At 39.1% G+C, this 20281-nt stretch overlaps 1 protein-coding gene across 1 annotated transcript in view; it reads left to right on the top strand.

Annotated features, from left to right (window-relative positions):
* The first annotated feature begins 3951 nt into the window (after positions 1–3951).
* LOC132779666 (collagen alpha-4(VI) chain-like) overlaps positions 3952–20281 on the top strand; it is an 81490-nt gene continuing 65160 nt past the window's right edge. Inside the window, exons 1-7 of the mRNA XM_067470214.1 lie at positions 3952–4024; positions 6563–7171; positions 9539–10126; positions 12010–12615; positions 14099–14722; positions 15176–15727; positions 18902–19459. Of these exons, the coding sequence (XP_067326315.1) occupies positions 3952–4024; positions 6563–7171; positions 9539–10126; positions 12010–12615; positions 14099–14722; positions 15176–15727; positions 18902–19459 (3610 nt within the window). The remainder of the gene's footprint in view (positions 4025–6562; positions 7172–9538; positions 10127–12009; positions 12616–14098; positions 14723–15175; positions 15728–18901; positions 19460–20281) is intronic.

Genomic DNA, 20281 nt, shown 5'->3' with positions numbered 1-20281 from the left:
GTATTTTTGCGTGCAGGTTTATGATCCCACCAATTCTTTACTGCTGGCAGGTGGTACTTGTGACATAAGTTCCAGTGAATTATTTGGGCCACAGAGTTGTTGTTGTTGTTATTATTATTATTATTATTATTATTATTATTATTATTTGATACAGTATACATTTCTATTATAGGAATTGATGATATGTACATTAAAATTTTTGAATATTATTTTGGTCCATTTACCATTTAAAATCATTTTTGGATGACAATTTCTATACAGAAGCTCTCCAGCAACTGATAACTTAAATGACCTTTGTATGTATAGACCTTGAAGTCACCTGTTGACCCTATGAATGTTGCAGAGCTTTCTTAAGAAAGGAGTACTCATAGGCAGTTTTTCCAGATCCTTCTTAAAATATTAGAGCCTCACAGTTTACTTTATGGCAATTTTAAAAAAATTAATCTTGAAATAAAATGTTTACAGACTTCTTTTCTAATAATAATCTTATTTTACTTCTTTTTAAAATGGGAGATTTGTGAAACAGAAATGCACTTAGTTTTAGAAATACTAAATACCTTTAATAATTCCATCAAAAGTATTAACACAGCAATCCACCAAACCAATAGAGATAGTGTTATATTCCTCTCCTTTTGGGGGGGGGGGGGGGTCCAAATGGTTATCTCAAATTTAAATTTAATAAAGTTCAAGACCCCAAAATGCTAGGTGGTAACAATTTCTTGAAGAATAACTGTCTTCTATTACAACAATTGTAAGAGAAATGGGATTTCTCCTCTTTTCATTTGGTGAAATGTTCATGACTAACTCATCTTCTTTCTTTTTCAATGCACTGAAATCTGTTCTCCAGACCCAGTTGGATGTTGGCTTATATATAATGTAGACTTACTTGTGTGGTCCTGAACTTTCTGTCCACAGGAAAAGAGCTACTAACTCAGGTTATTTTTCTAGACTAGATGATTACATCCCGCTGTCCCAATGTTTGTTCTGTGGCTTTGTTGCTCTGAAAGCTGTCCAGAAATGCCACATTTATCAAATGTAATTCAGTGCTGTAGATTGTCTGATTGGAATCAAACCAAATGGGGTTAGCTTTAAACTAAAGAATGTCTTCCTAAGAAAGAGTTGCTGTTAAGTTCCAATCTGGTGTGCTTTACACGGGGGAGCAATGACCCAGAAGGATTGTTCAATTCCTACTTCTAGAATGCTTGAATATAGCTTCGATTAAAATAAGTTAAATTTAACTGTGCATCTAATTAGTCATCCCTTTCTCCTGAAGAAGCTTAATGAGTACTCTTTTACAAGATACAATTATAGTACTGTGCTTCCATTTTAATTACCATTGTAGAATCCTATGAAATCCCGGAATTTCAAATTTGGTGAGACACTAGTTTTTTGGCCAATAATTCTAAACAATTGACATTTCAATTTGTTCCTCTTAACTTTTGCAGATTTGATTAATATGGTCTTCCTGGGAATCTCTAGGTCTTCCACTGGGACTCTATGGCAAACTTCCTCCCGAAGCTGACCATAAAGTTGTGCTAGAGGACTTAGAGATTCTTAGATCCCCAAACACCAACTCCTAGGATGCTATAAGATAGTGCTATAAATGTGTAGCATTTTGTAAAGCACTTTCAGTAAATGTGTTAGTTGACAATGCTTATTGTGAGAATGTAGAAATGATTAATTAAATTTAATAACTAGACATGACTGTTTGGTCAAAAATTGTAAAACCCAAAGCTAGCCCTATTATCTTACCATTTGAGACAGAAGATGTCTCACAAATACCTCTTCCCATCTTTGGACCTCATCACACAATGAAAATCCAGCACTCTAGGATGCTTCTGCCCCAGTTGACCCATGGAGCCCCATCACATGGCATAGCCTAATTTCTGGCGGGGCTCTGTGGTTCAACCAGGGCACAAGAGTCTTAAGGCACTGTGCCGCCAACACAGGAGCCTTCTCATAGAATCATAGAATCAGAAGAGACCTCATGGACCATCAAGTTCAACCCCCTGCCAAGAAGCAGGAAAATTCAAAGCACCCCTGATAGATGTCCATCCAGCCTCTGTTTAAAAGCCTCCAAAGAAGGAACAACAGGGCTAGTGCTAGCGAAAGCCACATAGCAATGCTTCCCGACATATGATGGGGAAGCATCAACTGGCAGCGAGGCAGGGCGTGGAGTGCTGGGGTTGCCCTGTTGCCCTCTGATTTGCCACGGAAACTGGTGAATCTGAATGCTGGACCTCATCAATGTGATGAGGTCCAAATTTGGTTGTAATAATACAATTCTATTAAAGTGTATAATTAAGAATCTGCTACACTTTCCTGACACTCGAACTTGCAAAGTACCCTACAATACTTAACAATAGGACCAAACAGATAAAACAAATTGATTCACAATGGTGTGTCCATTCAATGTATCTTCCAACATTTTCCCTCCTGAGATCAGATTCTACTAGTCCTGTAGGTTACTAGGTTTGATGATTAGCTAACATGGGTTCTCTGGATACACTTTTCTTGCCATTTCTCCTTTGCTTTCCAAATACCTTGCTCCTTTTCATTATATAAAGTACAATGCTATGGAGCTTTCAATTTTCCGGATTAGGCGTTTCAGTTTATGAATATGGAAAAGGGATTCCTGAAAGAGTTATTAATCAAGGGCTCAGCTTTCCTTGATCCTGTCTTCTTTGGAATTGGTTTCTCTCTTTGGTTTTCATGAAGAAAATAAAATTTCAGTGCAGATCAGTAACAAATTGTTCCAAAAGGTCATCTGAAATCCATTAATTCCACTTGACTGTATGGTAAGTCCAGTGATCTCTACAGCTGTTGAACTTTCTAGCTTTCATTAAAATGTGCATTTTTGAGGTAGATTCTAATCATATGGTTTCTCAAAAGTGATGTTTATCTTATCAGTGAGGTTTTATTTGTCATAATTATTCAGAAAATGCTGATGCCTTATTATGAAATGTCATAAATACTTGCCATAAATATTGATGTTCTCCAGCTGGTCTGTCAGTGCACAAGGCTAAAAACAGTTCCTATAACTCTGCTAATTGTTTTCAGTGGCTTAATTCAGAAAATATGCTAAACCATGGTTTATAGTACCCATTGTTAAAGCACCCATGCTATGCTTAAAGCTTCCGGCCATATAAACGTGTTTTAAAGGACTTCGTTTGCATTCCTTTTTCTCTATTAGTCCACAGTCTCATAATCCACTTCCATCTTCCTGGTACACCAACTATTTGAGATGGAGCAATGACCATAGCTATAGTTGGTCTGCACAAATTGTGGTTTGCTAGTCAGGCTTAGACCATGTTTTGCTATCCTGTTTCACTGGCTTCTCACAACCTATAGTTTGATAGATAAGTCAGACTGTATTACTTTTATTTGTACATTTGTACAAACTAAGCATAAGAGAACAGTATTAAGACTCCAACAATTCCTATACTATATTAGATTTCTTAGGGAATTGATAGTGCCATAAGATTTAATACAGAGATCAATATGGGCATTTCTTTCTCTATTTCTCTTTACAGACTGCTCAGTAACTACATTTGTATGATTCTCATTATTCCTAGTCAATCTGATGAGAAATAATGAAATTTATAGCCTAATGAAGCTATTTTACTTTATCTCATCCCTAAAATAATAATAGTAATAGAAATATATATATATATTATTTTTTACTCAACTCTCCTTTTGACTCAATGAGCATATTCCCTGCTGTTGGGAGGGAGAGATTTACTATTAAAAGATCTAGTAATGTCTCGGTGAAACATGACCAACCTGTTTGGCCCATTAGAGTCATCTTTTCCCCCACAAATTGAAGTCCATAATGTTGAGGAAACATTTGGTCACTCAGACCACAATTAAATGCATAATAATACAGCCAATTGGAGGGGTTTTTTTGTGTAAATAATAAATATTCTTTATTTTTCCAGGAATGCCTTCAGAATGGATTATTGGAACCAGTTTTTTGTTCTTGTGTGCTTAACGACTTTGTGTACCACCAGTGCCCAAACTACTGGTAAAGTAATATCTATAGTTCTTTGGAACCTAGTCAAATCCACTGCAAGATTCTTGTTGTCTCCAAGGAGAAATAGTGATAGGTTGTGAGTAATGACCATTGGTAGCTTTCATTCCAAGGGACGGTACTAAATCCATTCTGGATTTCAACTTAAGGAGCTATACAACATGACACTCATGAGATCACCCTAAGACTTGAAGATCCACATACATACGTACAAGGTACTGAACTCTATCTTCAAAAGAGAAGACTGGCGTGGAAGCCAGTTGCCACTGGAAATGAACATAATTAATCTTCTCTGAAAGTGGCATGTTGGTTCTTCATTTTAGATCAGAATACTTATTATCTTCACCCACTAATAGGTCAGATTTCTTTACATCTGGCTTCTGTCACTGCATATCATGTCAAAACAGACCTCAGCCATTGAATCTGCTGCCAGAAGACTGTTAAAACCACAGGAGCTCTGTCAGAATTTCTTCCAAAATTAAGGAGACTTAGATTTCAATGAGGTTTTTTTCCCTTTCTCAATCCTCACAAATTTCATAGCTCTGTTATAAAAATGAAAGCAAATGTTCTACACCACGAGGGATTTCCACCCGGGAGTGCAGATAGAGTTGGAGTTCAACTTTTATTATTTCCAGCCAACATGGTGAGGAATAGTGGAACCTGGAAGGTGCATCGACATTGTAGAAACAATGTTATGAAATCATGCAATCAGTGCTCTTTGGGAGAGATGGCTAAAGACTTTGTAGAACTACTGCTCCATATCACTGAGCCATAACAGTTAAAATATTGGAGTGTTATGTGGTTTCTGGGCTGTATGGCTGTGTTCTAGGAGCGTTTTCTCCTGACTTTTGCTCGCATCTGTGGCTGGCATCTTCAGAGGATCTGATGGTAGTCAAGCAAGTGGAGTATATATACCTGTGGAATATCCAGGGTGGGAGAAAATAACCATTGTCTGTTGAACTAGTGTGAAGGGTACGGTTAGCAAGCTTGGAAGTAGCTTGACTTTTGCTCACTCTGAATTGTTTGTTGCTACTAGAACACAACCATACAGCCTGAAAGCCACGCAACACTTTATTGATTCCAGTCGTGAAAGTCTTTCACAATACAGTTAAAATATTGTTAATATATATTAATTCTATAGTGTAGATGCACATCTAGCCTAACATGAATCAAGGAACATGAAAGGCACTGCAGACTACTTCAACCAGAGAAGTCAGCCATAGTAGAGCACCTGATGACCCAACCTGGACAGAGCATATTATTTGAGAACACAGAAATGCTGGACCACTCTAACAACCACCATGTCAGACTACAGAAAGAAGCCATTGAAATCCACAAGCATGTGGTCAATTTCAACAGAAAGGAGGAAACCATGAAAATGAACAAAATCTGGCTACCAGTATTAAAAAACTCAAAAATTACAACAGCAAAACAACAGAGGGGAAACAATCAGGCACGTCTAATCACCTCTCAACAAAAGATTGTCCCAGGCACTGCCAGGCCATCAAATGCTAATCAAGGTGGTCAGTTTAAACATTCACACCTAGCTCCAGCAGACAAGAGTCCTTTGTCCCACCCTGGTCATTCCACAGATATATAAACCCTTTTTCCTAGTTCCAACAGACCTCACTACCTCTGAGGATACTTGCCATAGATGCAGACGAAACGTCAGGAGAGAATGCCTCTAGAACATGGCCATATAGCCCGAAAAAACCTACAACAACCCAGTTGGGACACTACTGCCTCATAAATAATACTGCTTGGTTGTTAACAATAATGGAGAAATAAATACAGTATTCAGCAAAACAATAAGTGCTGATTAATATTTAGAAACTGATGGGAAAAGTGCTGAGAAAGAAAGGAATAATTACCTTTCAACTTTGAGTGAACTTTGTTTGCCATTCAAATTTTTACTGATTACAATGAAATAATAGGTATAGTCAGCCCTCCACATTTGAAGATTTGACTTTTGTGGATTTAATATTCCTGGATTTGATTAAAATGCTTTCTCTAGAAATATCTCATCTTCCACTGCAACTGTATGATCAAAGATATCCTAAAGTTGACCATAGAGGCATGCTGAAAGAACTAGAGATTCTTAGAGTGAACGTTTTAATCAAATATGTGAAAAAAACGTTAGAAAAGGATAAAAATTATGTTTTTGGATTACAATCCCTAGAATTTCCCAACATGTGCAGTTGCCATTTAGGTTGAGGGATTCTAGAAACTGGAGCTCCACAAAGTGATTTTTCCAAGCTCTAAAGACATACATACTCATGAAGGTAACAGTTTTGTATTTTTTTTTAATTCCCAGTACTTAATGTTCAGATGTATATTTCCCCTAATTATGGTGGGTCAATTTAGTTTTCTCTGCCAACAGCCCTTTATAAACATATCCCTCATACATTTAACTAAATCTGTGTAAAAGCTATTTGAGTCAGTGACCATAACCATGATATCACAGTGAGTAAGTTCCATAAGCTTTATCAATACCTTGGAAAAATTGAATAATGTTGTATTTCCTTCCTTCAGATTGTAGAGAAGCTTCCATTGCAGACCTTGTGTTCCTTGTGGATGGATCCTGGAGCATAGGAGTAATCAACTTCAAAACCATTCAAGATTTCCTGTACACCCTCGTTGATAGTTTTGATGTTGGAGAGGATAAAGTACGGATAGGGCTAATACTGTACAGTGATGAGCCCCACAATGAGTTCTTTTTGAACACTTTCTGGCACAAAAATGACATTCTAGAAAGGATACAGGCTCTACGCTACAGAGGAGGAGGCACCAAAACTGGGAAGAGTTTGAAATTCATGCTGGATCACCAGTTTAGTGAAAAAGCTGGAAGTCGACGTGATGAAGGTGTCCCCCAAATTGCCATTGTAATAACAGATGGGCAAGCCCAAGATAATTTTCGTGAGCCAGCAGAGGAAGTCAAGAATGCAGGCATTATGATTTATGCTGTAGGCATCAAAGATGCAGTTTTCTCTGAACTTCAAGAAATTGCTAGTGACCCAGATGAAATGTATGTATATAGTGTGGAAGAGTTTGCTGGCCTACAAGGGATCTCCCAAAATATACTTCAGGTTATATGCACTACTGTAGAGGAAGTGTCTCGACAAATCACCCAGGTATCTCCAGGTAAATCTGCAAATGTGTGTTTGTGTGTATAGAGCCCTCCTGACCACCACTGCCATTTCCTCAACAGACATTCAAAAATGCTAGAAGAGGTGCCTAGGTGGAGAAAGTAGAGGTGGTTAGTGCTTCTTTTAGGTTTTTTTTGGGATGGACTAAGCTCTTGCCTTTTGCCACTCTACTCAGAGAAGAGGTGGATTACTTTTTTCATAAGGGTTAAGGTAATGTACTCACATTGAACCATAGATATGTCAACCAAGGTGTTTTGGGTTGATTTTAGATTAATGAGTATATTAGGTTTTCCCCCAATATTTCACTGAACAAGAATTGTAAAGTATGCAGAAGGTATTGAGCCTCACAGTATCTGAGGATGCCTTTAAGACTCAGATTCTACACACTCCCCCTTCAGAGGGAATCCCATCAAACACAAAAGGGCATAGTATATATATATATATATATATATATATATATATATATGGACCTCATCATATGAGCAAATTTCAGAGTTGCCCCAGTTGAGCCACTAAGCCCTATGTTGCCCATCAGATGATGCAGGCTCACTTCCGGCGGGGCTCCGTGCCTCAACTGGGGTGCAAGCTTCCTACAATGCTACGCACAGAACATGGGAGCTTTCCCATGTTCCATTAGAGACCATGGGGCTAGCACGGGGGGGGGGGGCGGGGAGCCATGTGGCAATGATCCCCATCACTGCCGGCAAGGTTGCATGTCGGGATTGCCCTGCTGCCCCGCCGATTCACCACAGAGGCTTTGCAATGTGTGACCACATCAATGTGTAAGCTTTAAATGCCATTAATACAACTAGAAAGGTAAGATGCCTCCAATCTAACAGAATTCAAAATATGGCCAATATTTAAATGAATAACTGGGAAATAGAAAACATGTTCCAAACTTTGTATGTGAAAAAAGTATTTATTTATTATTGCCTTTTTAGATTTGGGAAGACAGGTAGTTTTGCCACAATGTTTTTCTTCCAGTAGATTGGTTTATTTGTGAATCTATTTGTCTGGAAGTAATCTCTGTGCAGATATTCAGAACTATTTGTGAGCAAGGTACTAGAGCAGTGGTTCTCAGCCTGTGGGTCTCCAGGTGTTTTGGCCTACAACTCCCAGAAATCTCAGCCAATTTACCAGTTGTTAGGATTTCTGGGAGTTGAAGGCCAAAACATCTGTGGACCCACAGGTTGAGAACCACTGTACTAGAGTGTTGCTAGCTGCTCTGGTTCATGTATCTTTGAAGAATTTTGACCCTTCTCAGACTTTCCACTAGTAGCATTCCAAAATTATTTCCATTGAAGTGGAAGTAAGGGGAAGCTATATTGTAATAGATTCACAGGACATATATTTTAATCTGATGTTTAACAAAATGTTCAAGATCTGTATCAGACCTGTCCGCTGCACAAGTTGTGATACATCAGACTTAAAGAGTCAGCCACATATGACAATTTGATAAATGTTAATTTTTTTTATTTCTGTCTGGGAATGCAAAAAGCAGTGGAAATACCTTGCATGCTACAATACATCCTTGACTGAGTGCTTAGGCTTCTCTTTCATATCACTCTTGCACTTGGATGTGTACTAAGCAGTCAGTATGATTTAACTCAAAAAGGTATTTCTGGACTAAAGTTTGCAGAATCCTGCAGTCAGTATAGTCATGTTGCTTGAGGGTTTCTGGATACTGTGACTCAAGGCCCTATTCCAGTGGTTTGTCTGAATTTTTCAAAGACTATTCATACTTCAAGACTATTCATACTTTCACATACTTAATCTGTGAAAATATCCACATTTTGCATGCAGAAAATCAACTAAAACAGCATTTCTATCTTTTAAAAATAATTTTTAACAGATTAATTTCTGATCTGCTAAGATTCTGGCTCGACTAAGATGCACTTCATGAGGATTTCTGGATAAACCCATGTTTAAGATATTTTAAAATACTGCTAGATATTTTCCCATCCCTAACAATATGATTTAGGCCCCACAAAGTAAGTTCCCACCCCCCCCCCCACCCCAGCTAGATTCCTGGTGCTAGCTTGATCTAAAACAGTGGTTCTCAACCTGTGGGTCTCCAGGTATTTTGGCTTACAACTCCCAGAAATCTCAGCCAATTTACCAGCTATTAGGATTTCTGGGAGGTGAAGGCCAAAACACCTGGAGACCCCAGGTTGAGAACCACTGCCCTAAAATGTAGCTAATAGCTTTTCCTCTTATCAAAACTAAAATGTCTAATTTGGATTGACTAACGAGCTATTAGAATGTGCTTCAAACTGGAGAAATTAGAAATTACATAAATAGTAAAACACTAATCAAATCTTTCTTTGTCTCCCCCCGCCCCCAAAATGTCTCTGTTCTTTAGTATGCCGAAAAGCAACTCTTGCTGACATTGTATTTTTGGTGGACAGCTCAGCCAGCATTGGCCTGGAGAATTTTCAGAAAGTGAAAAACTTCTTGTACACACTGGTTTCTAGTCTTCACATCAGCCAGGACCAGATTAGAATTGGGTTGGCCCAATATAGTGATGACATTTTTATGGAGTTTTTCCTAAACCAATATTCCTTGAAAAATGATATTCTGGAGCAAATACAGAATTTGCCATTCCGAAGGGGAAGCACTTACACTGGGGCTGCCTTGAATTCCATCATGGAAGGATATTTCATTGAATCTGCTGGAAGCAGAGCACAAGAAAACACCCCACAAATACTCATTCTACTCACAGATGGGGAATCGAATGATGACGTCAAAGTTCCAGCCAGCAAACTGAGGGCAAGAGGAATCTCACTGTATGTGGTGGGAATTGGTGTCCAAGACACTGCTGAGCTTAAAGAAATTGCCAGCAGGCCCTTTAACAAGTTTCTGTTTAATATTGATAATTTCGATATCCTTGAAGAACTCACTAGCAGTCTTCTCCAAACAGTGTGTTTTGCAGTAGAGAGTCAGATTAAAGGTAAGTGAACTGGTCTTTTGTGATGCAAGGAGGAGTTTCTTTGCTTTTAAAGTGTTTTGTTGTTATGTGTACTGACTTGTTGTAAACCGCCTTGAGTTGCCAATAAGGCTGATAAAGGCGGTATACAAGTATAGTAAATAAATAAATAAATAATAAATAGATTGCATTGAGGGCATGATCTTCATAATTTATGAGTGACCCTGTGTTATCTAACAATGAGTCCCATGACATTACACATTATGTTTAAGAGTGAAAGAGGAGTGGAAATAATTTCAGAGAAATATTTGTAAGATATTTAGAAAACAGAATGTTTGGACAAGAGAAGTGAAACTGTGGGATACAACTTCACTTTATTTAATTACTAATTAAATACATTTGACAATTTGGCTTACATTGTAAATGAGACAAAAATTTGAGTAGCCAAACTTATGAATTTTCTTCCCTATTGGATCAAACAAATAACTTTAAAAAAACTACAAAGTTTGCCTGTTGGTTTCAAATTTGCATTCTAGAGTATCTGCAAGACCAGTATCCGCAATTTTGTTTATCCAAGTATGGCAAAATATGTCCTATCTAGGCATTTTCTAGGTCCTTCAAAGTGACTCAATGGGATTCTTGGGTCAGAGGCCTTTCGCTTCAATAGGGTTCGCTCTTATCTGTGATTTTGTGTATCCATGGGAAGTCCTGTAATGTATCCCCTATGAATATGGGGGCTGTGCTGTATTAGAGATGTCAGTGTGAGTCTAAGTTTTGTTAAGATGGTTTCATAAAGGCACATTCTAGAATAGGAACAGAAAGAATGTTGGAAACATTGGAAAATGTGTTGTTTTTAAGAGCTGCAAAACTCTGATGACAAAAAACTTTGACCAAATAGAGAATCCATAATTCATTACTTATTCCCCACCAAATTAATACATAGTTAATTTGCACAGAAAAGAACAGGAAGTAGTTTCTTTTGGGCATAAAATAATCTTCAGGAGATACATCTCAAGACCCCCATAGATACCTTATACTGTGGGTAATAGTGAAACACATATTTTAACTATATTTGGGTTGGAAACATACCATAGAATCACACTGTATGACCTAGAAAGGTGCACAAACACTTATGGGGGATTATTTTTAAAGCATGAATTTATGAAGCTGTGGATATTAAATGTATGGATGAGGGAGTTGTACAGTATTTATGCATGGAAATATTGTTTTATGGACAGAAAAGGTGGTTGCATGCCAAAAAGAAATGTTGTTATTGGGGCTGTTCCATGCAAAACTGACATATTGTTGAATTGCACTGAAAAACGTATTTTCTGCACAAAAAACCGCTTTTCTGTATTGAAAACAGTATTTTTGTGCTGAAATACTGTTTTCTGTGTAGAAAAAAACAATTTCCTCCACCGAAAATACTGCAATTGGGGACATCTCATGTGAGATACATATGTGGTCGTGTACTGAAGAAGTTTCCCCCCCTGTGAAAATGCCATTTTCACATTTTGTGTAGCGAAGTCCTTCATTCTGAATAGGCTTTTAAAGTCTTTGCAAGGGGAAGAAAACTGCTAAAATTACTTGTTATCTGTTACTTATTCTAACGAAAGTGTGGGGCTCTTCAAACGTTTATAGTTTATAAAGTAGGTTTTCTAAAACGGAAATAATTATAGAAGTATTGAAATTTGTGCACATTGGCAAACACATAATGCGTACAAACACACACTGTGTGTGTGTAGTTTTTGTTGTTCTTAGTTTATAGTAATAATTTAACCATAAAAGCACACAATAATATTGGTTGTAATAAATGAAAAACATAACTTCAAAAGACGTGACCATACAAATGGCTTCAACTTCATATTAGCATGTCCGTTTAAAATTTCTTCTTTCTTTTTATATAGCATTTACGAAGCAATATGCTGACATTGTTTTCCTTGTGGATTCTTCTGACACAATGGGATCCTCAAACTCTGAAGAAGTTAAAAAATTCATTGTCCAGATTGTTGAAAAACTGGATGTTGCCACAGACAAATATCAGATTGCCTTTGCTCAGTACAGTGAAGAAGGGCAAGTAGAATTTTTGCTGAACACTTATGAGTCCAAGGAAGATGTTCTTAATCATATTCGGAGGAATATCACATTCAAGGGGGGCCCTCTGCATACTGGGGAGGCCCTGAAGTTTCTGCATGAGACCTATTTTATTGAAGAAGCTGGAAACCGGTTTAAACAAGGAACACCTCAGTTTACAGTGGTTGTCATTTCAGACAAATCTGAGGATGATGTCACGGAAGCTGCCAAAGTGCTGAAAGATGCAGGAATAAAAGTTGTAACAGTTGGCATCTTAAATTCTGATCAGGAAGAAATGGAAACGATTGCGACTTCTCCCTTGGTTTACCAGGTCAATGATGTGCAAGACCTCAATCAGCTTCAGAAGAGCATACTTGATGTTTTTGAAGTACCAGTTCAGCAGCAGCATGAGATTGCCATAGATGCAGAAGTGCCTGCAGGTACCGTTATGCCATGAAGGAGAAGTCATTACATTACATGAAAGGAGGCAAACTCTATAATGAATTCAACCTCCAGCAAAATTGCTGTTCTTGTGGTAGTATCATGGCTCTCTATTACTATTGTGAATATCCCTCACTGTTATAATAAGATCCCCCCATTTAATCCAGTTCCTTGAACCTGAGTGTCATGGATTTTTTAAAAGAAGTTGTAGTAAAACAGGAATATAATGAAGCAAAGTATCATAAAGACCCAAGGCATTGTGGTCTGGCTTCAGTAACATTGAAGATATTGCTTACATTATAAGTATAATTGGCACAATATGAATAGTCTAAATTCCATGGACTGATTCAACCTGACTATCTGTCTTCTCTGAGTATAAAGTTAACGCTGTGCACACTTGAATTTCTCTTTATTTTCTTGGGAACCATTCATATTTTATTCATGGGAAGAAACTGGATTTGCTTCTTGCCCATCATGTTTTTCTGTAATCTTAAGCTAAGGATATCTGTATTAACAAAGACAAGGTGGACACACTCCAGGACCTCCCCCCCCCCCCCCAATCTGCCCAATCTTGGCTGTTTACAGGGATATGTGTCCTATTCCAAGAAAATGCTCCGCTGACTGCGTAAAGAATTAACAGACCACTTGACAATGGTCCAAATGGAGGGGATGAGTTGCAGAACAGGAAGTGCCCACTAGATGACTCCAATCTTTCAGTAACTGAATTCTCAAATGCGCCACTGTGAGGAATTTGTATAACCCGTCATCACAAGATGTTATTCTCTATCTTTTCATCAGGATCTCTCAGAGTACTACCAATAGCCATCCTCACACATTGCCCAGAAACCAAATATTGTGAGAATGTGTTCTTTCAGATACTGGGCTGCAACTTCCATCAGTCCTAGCTGTATTGTTAATGATGAGAGATGATAGAATCTGAAGTCCTATAACATCTGGAGAGTACATTATTCCCAATCCTGCCTTTAGGGAAATTTGCTCCTTTGTCTTCTCCTCTGCCTATCTTTTGCCAGTATTGTGATGCATTTGGTTATTCTTAAAAACTGAAGGGTTCAGTCCACAGTCCTAGTAAACACCACTTGCCTGGGAATAAGTTCCTTTGAATGCATCCTGTCCACGGTGGCGCAATGGGTTAAATCCTTGTGCTGGCAGGACTAAAGACCATCAGGTCGGAAGTTCGAATCCGGGGAGAGTGCGGATGAGCTCCTTCTGTCAGCTCCAGCTCCCCATGTGGGGACATGAGAGAAGTCTCCCACAAGGATGGTAAAACATCAAAAGATCCAGGCATCCCTTGGGAAACTTCCTTGCAGACAGCCAATTCTCTCACACTAGACGCAACTTGCAGTTTCTCAAGTCGCTCTTGACACGAAAAAATCCTGTCTACAGAGCTGAGCATTTGTTGTCTCTTGCCTGTATATAATATACTGTAATCTTGCTAACTTTTGTCAACTTTCTTGTTCACAGTTTGTTCCAGTGCTTCTGTGGCAGACATTGTATTTCTTGTGGATGAATCCAGCCGAATTGGCCAGAGGAATTTCCACCTGATTAGGACTTTTCTCCTCAAGGTCATCAGTGCTCTGGATATTGGCCCAGATAATGTACGGGTTGCCTTGGTTCTTTACAGTGATAAGCCAAGGTTAGAATTTAGCCTGGATACCTTTGAAAAAAAGCCAGAGGTTCTGAACTATCTGACCAAGCTGCCATATCGCGGTGGGCAAACATACACTGGCGTGGCCATAGACTTTGTACGTGAAAAGGTTTTCTCCAAGAAAATGGGGAGCAGGAAGGGCCAAGGGGTGCAGCAGCTGGCTGTGGTGATCACCGATGGCGAATCACTAGATAATTTCACTGGACCTGCCTCCAAACTCCGACGTAAAGGTGTTACTGTTTACGCTGTGGGCATCCAAAATGTCTCAGCAAGTGGCCAGCTCTACAAAATAGCATCCCACCCTCCAAGGAAACATGTCACCAATCTGCGATCATTTTTGCAGTTATCAAACATTGAGTGGATTATAAAAAAACGGCTTTGTAATGAGATTGTTGTTCAGACATTTGCGGTTCCAGCCCGTTCCCGAATTGTGAAGGAAGGTAAGGAACCTGCATTACTATGATCCTCTAGAAACTGTCCACAGTATATGGGAAAAAAAGCTATAAATACATGAGATTCCATCTGATATTAGAAACTAAGCAGGGTCAGCCCAGGTTAGTACTTGGATGGGAAACCACCACCGGATGTCAGGTGTTGTAGGCTATATTTCAGTGGAAGGAACTGGCAAAAACCTCTCTAAGAAGTCCTTGCTTAAGGAAACCCTATCAAATGAATGGTGTTGCTGTACATCAACAGGCAACTCATAAGCACATGCTGCTTCCCATATTTGATGCATGCTTTCCATGGTTTGGTCTTGTTCTAGGAAATTAAACTATTATTATTATGGAACATTCTGTATGTTTGAGTTTAGTTTGCTGGAACTGGGAATTTCTTGTTTGTCACATGAGATGAGCAATTGATTTTTTCCTCACTCCTTGCTTCTCCCTTTGTAGGCTGTGAAGAAACAGAGGAAGCGGACATTTATTTCTTGATCGATGGATCAGGTAGTATTTACCCAGATGATTTCCATGACATGAAAGTCTTCATGAATGAACTGATCAATATGTTCCAGGTTGGCACTGACAGAGTTCGTTTTGGGGTCGTACAGTATGGAAGTACTCCCCAAACAGAGTTTGAGATTCACCAGTATAACACCGTGGCACAATTAAAAGATGCCATCAAGGCGATTCAGCAGCTCGGGGGTGGCACCAGAACAGGAGATGCTTTAAAATACATGCAGGGTCTGTTTAAAAGTTCAGTCAGAGACCAAGTCCTGCAGTTCCTTATAATAATTACAGACGGACAATCCCAGGACCATGTGACCCAAGCAGCAGAAGAGCTGCGAGCGGCAGGGATTGTGATCTATGCCATCGGCGTCAAGAGTGCAGTCCAAAGTGAACTGGAGGATATTGCTGGGACCAAGGACCGAATGTTTTTTGTGAATGACTTTGATTCCTTAGACCTCATCAAGCATGACGTTGTGAGGGATATCTGCTCTCCTGAGGGTAAGGTACTCTCTAAGATTAAAAGTTCTCAAGTTCTGTCATAAGTAGTCTTCTGAAGATGCCATATGTAATGCAGCCAGGGCCCAGGGGAATAATACTTAACTAATATATTCCCTAGCACACACACCCACATGTTCCTTCAGCTGTTACATTGCCCACAGCTGGCCACCAATTTGAAGGATCAGAGTAAAGGATTTTATTTACTATGGCTCCAACTGGACACCAACACAATCCTGTCACAAAGCTCGATTTGTGTTGAGGAAATGTGAATGTGTATTGGTAGAATTACTGCCACCACTCAAATAGATTTGAGAAAAATATCTTGATGTTAGGCCTGAGGTAAAGCTTGTTGTTCACCAGTCCTTCCTTTAATTCCCTTTAAAATATCTGAGGTAAAGAGATGTTAGAATTTACTGGAACAGATCTAATGGAATGAATCAATGTGAAGGCTCTATTGAAAGTTGAACTAGAACAAAGTTTATTTATATACCGGAACAAACAACTAAATTCTTTTTTGAGTTACACAAGCGTATTTGGTTATCACAGCACAAACTTCTCAAACAGTTTCTGGGTCCTAACAAGCTTGCTGGACCCCCCAACTGGGTATCTTTTCTTCAACGTGAGCAAATTCCCTCTGACAGACCAATCCTGTCTGTCCCCTCAGAGTATCTAGCTTCCCTAGAATACCCTGTCCCTTAGAGAGTAAAAACAACTAGTGTGTTAACACCCACACCAGTTCACAGGCAGCTATCGACTCTCCAGGCCACTCTCTATAGCCATACCTGCCTTCAAACACTCTCCCTCAGGAAAACTTCAGCTCACTCGAAATCCACCCACTACCCTTCAGATCAAAAATCCAATCTCTCCCTCTGTCAGGAGCTGCCTGCCTTTTTCACACTCACAGCTCCAGCTCCTCCCATCTGTCCTAGCCAATCCTGGGATAGCTGAGCTCCTCCCCTCTGCTGATCTGCCTCTCATTGTATTCCCTCACTAACATGGAGGCTGGCTTACTGACTTCTAGGCTTCGGCTTTCCAAGGTACGAGTCCATTACACCATATATAATATATGCAAATATTATTGTCATTAATAGCACCTCTTCAGGTCTTTCCATGCTATTCACTACACAAATATTCAACTTTAACTGCCATGGCCCCATCCTGTGGAAGCCTGGCATTCTTTGGTTTGGTGAGGTACTTAGTGTTCTCTACCAAATAACAGTAATGCTGCAGTTTAAGGGAATATACTAGAACATTCTAAGTATCTCACTAAACTAAACATTCCAGTGATGTTTCTACATTTGATAATAATCCCGTTTAATATCACTTTAACTGCTAGGGCTCAATGCAATGGTTTCACAGGAATTGTATTTTCACACTGCCTTTAGCCTTCTCTGCCAAAGAATGCCACATCTATATAAATAAAAATGTAATGTTCGTTTGTGGGATTAGCATAACTCATAAACCACTGGAAGAATGTGAACACTACACTCCTAACAGACCAACGAGTAATCATCACTCATAAACCCCTCCCAAAAAAAGCAGAAAAGACTAAAAAACACAAAAAAGCTAAATGATGATACAGCGCATGTGCAACTCCCAGCATCCCCTAGACCAGGCCCTTTAGGGTAGAAGGATGCTCCAAATGCACTGCTTCCAAGCTGCAAGCTTGCTTCTCCTTGGATTTCTTTGAGAGCACCCCAATCCATACATATTTCTTATTCTTGGACTGCAACTCCCAGCAATCCTCCAGATAGATATATAGATTAGATAGAGATAGATAGATAGATAGTAGGTAGATAGATCAATCAATCAGGAGGACTGCTGGGAGTTACAGTCCAAGAATGGGTAGAGAAGGAAGAAAGGAGAGAAAGAAAAAGGGAGGGGAAGGAAGGAAACAGGTAGAGAAGGAAAGAAGGAAGGAGAGACAGAAAGAAAAAAAGGAAAGGAAGGGAAGAGGGAGGAAGGGAGGGAAGGAATGAGAGAAAGAAGGAAGGAGAGAAAGAGGGAGTGAAGGTTGGCCACAGCAATGCATGGCGGGTACATAATCCCCAGCAAAATGTCCTCAGAAGCACTTTAACTACTTGTTGAGTTGCTCTCCCTTCATTTCTTTTAAAACCCTCCTATCAGATACATCCTACCTCTGTTTATGCCCAGTGTTTATTTTTACATTTGGCTCGGCCATAGGTTTTTTAAATCCTTGTGTGTTACAGTTTATATGTGAGTTATATTAATTGTATTGTTTTTGCTTATTGTTTTTTGTTTTATTGATATGTTGTCGGGCTTGGCCTCATGTAAGCTGCTCTGAGTCCCCTTGGGGAGATGTGGCGGGGTATAAATAAATAAATAAATAAATAAATAATAATAATAATAATAATTATTATTATTATTACAGTTAGTCAAATGATAAATTCCAATGTGGACTCAGCCAATGGCTGTTGTTCCGTGATACTGGATATTTCATGCAGCAACTGGATTCCATGGGTGTTTGCCGCAGTAAATGTGAACGAATCCAAGGGCAATTATGGTTTCCGAGCCATTCAGCTGTGCAAACCAGATAGCCAAAGTTATCTGTTTCTTTATGCAATGTGTTTGCCAGGTATTTAGAGAATATATACATTTTATCTGGCATATATTGCCTGTAACAAAACCCATCAGAGAAAGCAGGAAAGTATAAATCAGGGCAATTTGTATCATGTTAGGGAGAGAACTGCTTTAACATGATATCATTAATTTTGTGCATTTGGAGAGAAGCTGGTGGAAAAAAATCCCATATTGTTTAGATAGTGGGAATAAAAAAAGCTAAATTTAACTGTAGCCTAGGTCCTGAACAAATCCCATCAATTTCTATTAATGTATGTGGAATTAATTACCTAAGACTCTTGCTTGCATTAGAACATTAATAAAAATGTATTAAAACATGGAAGGTAAATGAGCCATAACAATCCTTTAGGACCACAATTGACAGTGTTGACCTGGGGAAACTCTGGTCTTCCAGTTGTTACTGGATTCCAGTTTCCATCAGCTCTAGCCCATAGAGGACACTGCTGAGGCATGATTGGAGTTGTACTCCAACAACATATAGAAAATTACAGACACACCATTTGTGATGTAACATATTTGTCTGATTTATTTGTCCCCTTTCTTTGTCTCTTAACTCTTTCTTTTCATTTTCAGCTTGTAAAAACCTGAAAGCTGACATTATTTTGCTAATTGACACTTCCAAAACTATGGACCAAGCTCAGTTTGAGCTGACAAAACAATTCATTGAGTTGATTGTGAATAAGTCTGATATTGGAGCTGAGAAGGTTCAGATTGGACTGCTTCAGTTTAGTTCAGATCCACAAGAGGAGTTTCCACTCAACAGATATGATAACAAGGCTGACTTGAGGAAAGCGATCTCTGCAATGAGGCAAATGAAAAAAGGAAGAAAGTTGGGGAAGGCTCTAGATTTTGCCTCTCCTTACTTTGATGTATCCAAAGGAGGACGTCCAGGAGTAAAGCAGTATCTGATAGTGGTCACAGATGGCAAATCTGAAGATGAAGTGAGAAATCCTGCCAGACATCTTAGGAATAAAGGGGTCACAATCTACGCCATTGGAGTACTGCAAGCAAGCAACTCCCAACTCCTGGAGATTGCTGGCACTCAAGAAAAAGTGTTTTCTGAGGATTTTTTTGATGCCCTTTTGTTTTTGGAAAAGCCGATACTGTTTGAAATTTGCAATCCTGAGGAAGGTAAGTGTTACCACCTAAACTATGGAATTGTCTACCTCAGGAGGTTAATTTGGCTTCTTTTCTTCCATGAAAAACAGTTGAACTGACAGTTGAAATTTACTTCAACATTGGCAACGAGATAGGGCTGCACTTCATACTTGAAGGTAGCAGATAAGTTTAGGGACTGCACACAAATCTATCTTAGGGAAAGAGGAATGGCCAGGGGCTTGGAAGGAATAACTCTCCCTCGGTCTTTCATCTAAGGATTTCATCCCATTGGATGGGAGCCGCAGTGGCATAATGGGTTTTATCCTTGTGCCGGCTAAACTGCTGACCTGAAGACTTGAAGGTCGGCAGTTCGAATCTGCGAGATGGGATGAGCTCCCATCTGTCAGCACACAGCTGCCCATGCACAGGAAGCTGTGTGCTGGATGGTAACATATCTGGGCGTACCCTGGGCAACGTCATTGCAGATGGCCAATTCTCTCACATTAGAAGTAGCTTGCAGTGTATTTGTGGGTTGCTTCTGACACAATAAAAATATACCATTGGATGAGCAAAGCATTTGGGATAGTTGGTTTTTCCTTAAGCTTTTCAACATCCCATTTGGAAATTAAACAGATGATTTTTCTACCTTCATCACACCTTCTCCTTTTCTCAGCTTTCTTTAGCATTTATCCATTTGAGTTGCCATCACAAGGTAGAGATTTGTTTCCTCCCATTGTCCCTCCAGGATTTTGATTATTTAACTTCATAAAAAATCACCAATGTTTTAAAAAAACATCGTAGGATCGGGGTTTTAAATTAACCCCGATCTTTCCCCAAAACTCTGCATTGGTGATC

This window comes from Anolis sagrei, chromosome 6, assembly GCF_037176765.1.
Source record: "Anolis sagrei isolate rAnoSag1 chromosome 6, rAnoSag1.mat, whole genome shotgun sequence".
Classification (NCBI taxonomy): domain Eukaryota; kingdom Metazoa; phylum Chordata; class Lepidosauria; order Squamata; family Dactyloidae; genus Anolis; species Anolis sagrei.
The sequence above is the reverse complement of the archived record's forward strand: the minus strand, read 5'-3'. Positions and strand labels throughout refer to the sequence as shown.